The sequence below is a fragment of the Tupaia chinensis genome, unplaced genomic scaffold (genome assembly GCF_000334495.1).
Source record: "Tupaia chinensis unplaced genomic scaffold, TupChi_1.0 Scaffold000294_5, whole genome shotgun sequence".
Classification (NCBI taxonomy): domain Eukaryota; kingdom Metazoa; phylum Chordata; class Mammalia; order Scandentia; family Tupaiidae; genus Tupaia; species Tupaia belangeri.
Window position 1 is genome coordinate 1372476 of NW_006159782.1, and position 6073 is coordinate 1378548.

General features: G+C 61.3%; 1 protein-coding gene across 2 annotated transcripts in view; it reads right to left on the reverse strand.

The window, feature by feature from the left end:
* Positions 1–231: 231 nt before the first annotated feature.
* ZC3H7B (zinc finger CCCH-type containing 7B) overlaps positions 232–6073 on the reverse strand; it is a 62379-nt gene continuing 56537 nt past the window's right edge. For both annotated transcript variants that reach the window (XM_014588692.1, XM_014588691.1), the window contains exons 17-22: positions 3682–3815; positions 3449–3554; positions 3250–3358; positions 2871–3004; positions 2574–2737; positions 232–2219 (exon numbers count right to left, since the gene is read on the reverse strand). In XM_014588692.1, coding sequence (XP_014444178.1) covers positions 1976–2219; positions 2574–2737; positions 2871–3004; positions 3250–3358; positions 3449–3554; positions 3682–3815 — 891 coding nt within the window. In that variant the 3' untranslated portion in view covers positions 232–1975. The remainder of the gene's footprint in view (positions 2220–2573; positions 2738–2870; positions 3005–3249; positions 3359–3448; positions 3555–3681; positions 3816–6073) is intronic.

Consider the following 6073-nt stretch of genomic DNA (forward strand, 5'->3'; position numbering starts at 1 on the left):
TAATGGGCGGTCTAGGAGGCTACTGGGTAGAGCTGAGCCAAGGGGTGGGCTACTCCCACCCCTGTTGCCCAAGTCACCTCAGAACTGAGGCTCCAGCCCAGCTCCTTGCAAACAGCCTGACAACCTCAACACACCTTCCTAACCACACAAGGATGGCTGCATTTTCTGGCCGAATTCTTTATCTTTAGCCCTCATTAGAAGTGACTCCTTGGATACCACACACATATATAATATTATATAGAGCGATATATTTAATACCTGTGTATATATGCATCACAGGGGCGACATATATACACGCTAAAAACAAGGCTGGTGACAAGACTGCAACACCACGGATCGGGAACACAAGGGTCATCGACATTCGCGGCCACAGCCCCCGGGGTGGTTTCTCTCTGCTCTAGCCTCGCCACCAGCACCCGAACTGCAGTGCTGGCCTGCTGGGGGCAGGGGCAGGAAAGAGAGGGTGCATGCCACGGTAGGGGAGGGTGGGGTATGGTGGCGAGAGAAACGGGGGTCCCTCTGGCCCTGGGTGCCCATCGCCGTGTCAGTGTGAGATCAACCCTCGCGTGAGGAGAAATACACGGTGCTCCATCCTCTCCATCTCACCCCAGCCTTGGCCACTGGTTCCGTCTGGGAGGGGGCCCCACTTTTTGTGCCAATGGTGTGGGGCATTCTGGAATGTCTGGGGGAACCAAAGGAGGCTGGGTCTGCCCATGGGAGTGGGATGGAGAAGAGGAGGCACACACGAACATGCCAGACAACGGGGTGGGAGGGCCTTGGTGGGTGTGGGCAGGGGCTGGGGGTCAGCTGGGGTCCCAGGCAGCCAGCAGGGCTGAGATAGGGAGGGTTGGAACAGAGAGCCGAGAGAGTGTGTTTGGGTCTAGTGAAAAGGACCATGCTGGGTCTCCAAGAAAGAGGGGCCATGTCCCCTCCTGGAGTGGCCCATGGTGTCTAGGGTCCAGCCTCCTTTCCTTCCCCATCCTCATGCCCTTTGCCCTCTTCCCCAAGAAGTGTGGGAGGTAACTGTGCTGCTACACTCCCTGTGGCCAACTGGGGGGACTGTGCCTCTGAGAGGTGCTGACATGACCAGCCCTCCTCTGGGCTTCGCTTCCCACCCCTTGGGCTGTGCTGCCTGGAACCCTAGCACACTCCGACCCAGACTGGCCCATCCTTGCCAGGAAGCTCAGAGATTCCAGCCGAGAATTGGCCCTGAGTCTTTAGATCACTGTTCTCATCCCAGCTCTGCCTCATGCTGTGTGCTGCAGACCCTGGAGAGGTCACCCATCCTACGAGGCAAGGTGGGGGTTCGACTGGGCCATCTCTGAAGGCTCTAGGTATCTACAATCTACATTCAGCAGCCCACAGGGAGGGGCTGAGGTGGCGACATCGTGGAAAGAGCCCAACTCCTTAGTCTCCAGAGATCATCCAGCTCAGCTCCTCCGACCCTTCCAACTAAGGGGAAACTGAGGCCCCACAAGGTAAGTGACCAGTACAGTGTCCCCAGCTCCATCCTGGGGCTGCATTTTAAAGCTAATTGGGGCCTCCTGCCCTCTGTTATGTCCTGATCTGTCCCTCCTGGGTCAGGGGGAACAGGGTGAGCGGGGGCAGGGAGACAGACCCTTCTACTGCAGATTCAAGTGGGGACCCCAGGCTCCCCAGCCCTGAGCTTTGGGCCCCTTTAGGAGCAGACAGAAGTTAAAGCTGTAGGCTGAAGCTGGAGGGGTCAGCCAGGCCCCTCCCTCCCCAACCAGGAGAGACGCGGGGCTGGAGAGGGTCTGCCAGGAGGACCCTGGGCCTGCTCGGGGCTGCAGCACATGCACCTGGGGATGCACGCCTGGGCGGAGGGGTAGGGAGGGGGCTGGGGGCTGCCAAGGAGGGCGGCCCCCCACCCCCAGCGGGCTTGCCCTGGTCCTCCCCTCTGGCCCTCTGGCCCCACCCCGGCCATCCCCAGCATGTCACCCATGGCCTACTGGCCCTACTCTCCAGTGGTGGCAGCAGCAGGAGCCTCGGGGACGGCTCCCGAGGTGTCCCTGTTCTCCTGCAGCAGGAAGTTGTATCTGCCGAAGTCGTCGTCCCGCGGGCACAGCAGCATGTCCTTGCGGGCCTTGGCCAGCTTTTGCTTCAGCACCTCGCGCCGGTCCAGCCACTCGTTGAGCTCCTCCTGCCCGTGGGCGCAGCGGCACTTGTCCCCGTCCGGGCAGGCCTTGCCTTTCTGGAGCCTGCAGGTGGCAGGAGGCTCACTGCCCACGCTCTGGGCCCTGCAGGCCTGGGCTGCACCCGACCCCCTCAGCACAAGCCTCTTCTGGCAGCTTCGGTCCCAGTCTGAGAACCTGGGTGACCCAGCCCTCTTGGGGACAGGATCCAGGGCTGCAACGTCAGGTTCTGGGCAGGTCCAAGCCCTCCAGCCCAACCTACCCTGCCATGCTGTCCTCACATCCAGGACACAGCGCCCCGGGCACACCACCCATAGGCCAGGAGGCACCAGCGCCTGTCAGGGCATAGTCTCCTCGGACGCCCCCCTCCTGCCCCAGGCCCCAGCATGCCTGCCCATGGCCCTGCCCTCCCAGGAGCACCTGTCACAGAGCCGGAACTCGCCCATGGGGAAGCGGTAGGCCCAGCCGCTGGCATCGCTGTCGGACGTAAAGACCTTCTCCTTGTGCTTCTCGGACTGGATGTGCTGTTGCCACTGCTTCTTGCTGTTGCTGTTCTTGCCGCAGAGCCAGCAGTGGTAGCCCATCTGGAGGCACGGCCGCTGTGGGTGCCAGCTCCTGGGGCCTCGGCCCCACCCACCTCCCTCAGCTCCCTGAGCTCCAGCCCTGGGCCCCTCCAGGCTGGCCCTCCCAGGACAGCCCGGATGTGGGGGGCATTACCATGATGTCTGCGTAGTCCGTGGGCATCTGGATCTGCTTCTCCCCTTCCCGAGAACTGATGGGAGTCCCTTCCCCGGGCTTCCCCGGGTTGTGCTTTTTCAGCCACATGTCATAGGTCTGCTGCATGTCCAGGACTGGGCAGGGGACGAGGTTAGAGGTGAGGGGGCTTCTCCATTCGATCTGCCCCATGGTCCCCATGGGGAGCCATGGGTATCCCTGACCCAGTCAATCATGGAAGCCCCAGAGAGGGCAGGGCCTGGGGTGGCTGGAGAAGGCCCAGGTGGCCACAGGAGGCCAAGCAGGCACTCTTAGGCCATCGAGGATTGGGTGTCTGGCAGTGCAGGCCCCAGGTGAGCCCCCTTGCCCGTCGGCCACTTACTCTTGTTCTCTTTCATGAAGGTCCACATGTCCCTCTCCTCGGGGCTGTGTGCAAAGGAGCAGTTCCCCACATACTGACACTTACGGCCGTTCTGTGCGTGGATGCAGAGCTGCGGGTAGGCAGGGTAGAGCCCACTGAGTCCCGGGGTGGCGGCCTGCCAGGCCAGCCCACAGCCCGTGCCCTCCCAGCCCGCGCTCACGTCGTACTGCTGCGGGAAGTTGCGAATGGATGGCAGTGGCCTCACCGACACCCACTTCCTCTTGGCCTTGGACATTACCAGAAGGACCCGCCGCTCCTTGGTCCAGCTGCAGGACAGAGAGGGTGCCAGTCGAGGAGAGGCCGGGCCAGGAACCTCCTCAGAGAGCACTGGTCTCTTTGCCCACGGAGGGTGGTGGCCCTATTCTGCCCAAGCACCCGCCTGGCACCACTCACCAGTGCCGGGCCTTGGCACTGCAGTACTTGAGGTCCTTGTCGGGCTCCACCACCTGCCCGTTCCTCCAGCACTGGCCACACACAAACTTCATCTGTAGGTCAAAGGTGCTGGGCCCGTGTGCTCGTGGGGCACCCTAGGGAGCGGGGAGAGGAATTGGGGATGCTGCAGGCACAGGCCTGAGGCCCTGGGGTCACGTGGATGGCCTCTGGCGTGCTAGGGCCACCTGAAGCCGAGGATGGGTTTGTCCACTCCCTGGTTTACATCCCACCTGCAGCTCCCGGTGCCTCTTCCTCCTCTAGCCGGCGCTTACCGCAGCCCTGCCCTGGAGGCCTGCTCTAGTGCCCCGCATTTCCTAAGGCAGGCCTGCAGTGCACTGCTCTGCCCTTGCCCGTGGTTCCCTCTGCCTGGAATGCCCTTCCTCCATTCTTCACCCAGTTTGCCCTAGAAACTACCTTTCAAGACTCAGCTCAGGTACCACCGCTTACAGGAAGCCTTCCCTGGGATGCTCCTAAGTCATAGCTGTCCGTCCTGTGAGCTCCCACAGTCCCTGAACTACCTCGAGTTCATTGTTAGGGTGCTGGGTCACGCCCATGGCAGGGGTCTGCCTCAGGTAGCCTGGACTCGAGCCCCTCCCTCTGGGGCAATGTCTGGCTAGTCTCAAGACCCCACTCACCACATTCCTTCCCTGCCATCTGCTCTGCAGGCAGGAGGAATAGTCTGGGGGTGAGAGGAGGGATGCGTGCCCCCACCTGCTGCTCTGTGAAAGCACCAGCTGCCCCCCCCCGTCCTCCTGGGGTCTCAAGTCTGGGGTCAGCCCTCAGGGCACCATCTCTCCTCCAGGCTCCCTATGTCACTGCTGGTCAACCTCTGGCCTGGTCCAATGTGGGAGGAAGGTATTACCCCACATCGCAGAAGCGGTAAGTGGGGTGCCTTAGCCATGCCGATCTCTGCGCTCCTAACTCAGGCCCAGCCCTTGCACACACATCAGCCCCTGCTGCTCTGTGAAAGGCCCAGCTGCCCCCCCCCGTCCTCCTGGGGTCTCAAGTCTGGGGTCAGCCCTCAGGGCACCATCTCTCCTCCAGGCTCCCTATGTCACTGCTGGTCAACCTCTGGCCTGGTCCAATGTGGGAGGAAGGTATTACCCCACATCGCAGAAGCGGTAAGTGGGGTGCCTTAGCCATGCCGATCTCTGCGCTCCTAACTCAGGCCCAGCCCTTGCACACACATCAGCACGGGTCTCAGCAGCTCTTTGCCACAGCCCATGCAGAAACAGAGGCTCAGAGAGGTTGCCAACCCACCCATGGGCAAGTGGCATGAGACTGGAGGTGGGCTTCTTGGTGGGAGTGTAGAGGTGCCACAGGCACCTGTACCCCTCCCTGGCCTCAGGTGTACTGGCTGCATCCTCGTTGGGAAGTGAGCAAGAGCCTTGGACCCAGGTCCCAGACAGGCCTAACACAGAAGCCCCACCCTTGGCTTCAGATGTTGGGCAGGCAAGGTGGGGCTCCTGGCCGTGGAAGTGGGAGGAAGCCCCTCATGGCACCTTGGGCACTAGGCCTACAGCCCATCCCTGAAGGTCGAGATGAGAGGGAGGTGAGGTGGTAAATGCTCGGTGTTCTCGCTTTAGAAGGTCCTACCAGAAGTAACCATGCAGGTAGGGGAGGGGAAAGATGACAGCACAGGAGAGGGGTGGAGGGGGGGGAAGAATGGGAAAGATCCGGAACACGGCTAAGGAGAGAAGAAAGGCTTGAGGGGGTGGGAAACCCTGCCAGCCAGCCCAGCCCAGGCCTACTTCGGCCAGCCTGTCCTCCTTCCTGGCTCCTGGCCACACCCAGGCTGGTCTCATGAGGGGTCGAGGGGTCCTGGCTCCCCCCAAGTTACCAATGGGGAACTGGGATGGCCATCCCTCATGCATGGACGCACGGAGGCCTTACCTCACTCTCACCGTCTCCTGGGCCCTGAGACCCCCTCTGAGCCCAGTATTCCCACTGTTGTCTGCTTACAGTGACCTCACCACCTCAGGAGTGGAGGAGCATGGGGTGGGGAGCGGCAGGGTCCTGCACAAGGTGGGGCTTGCATGTTGTAGCTCAGGCTGGCTCCTGCGAGCTCATGCCTGCCCATTTTTCTTTTTTTGAAGAATTATCTATTGATAGGACCCACAGATGGCATAATGATTACATTGCTGGAGTCCTATGGGTTGACTGCGGTTCGAGTCCCAGACTCAGTGACTTGAAACTCACGCAAGGAGTGTGTGCGTGTGTGCCCAAAATCCCGAGAGGAGAATGGAGGAGAAGAGACTGTGGCATAGTCAGCCCCCCAGGGGATGATTTCTCGCCTTCCGTTTCTCTGTTACTCCAGTGTTCACATGTGCCCTATAGCAAAAATCTCTCTCTC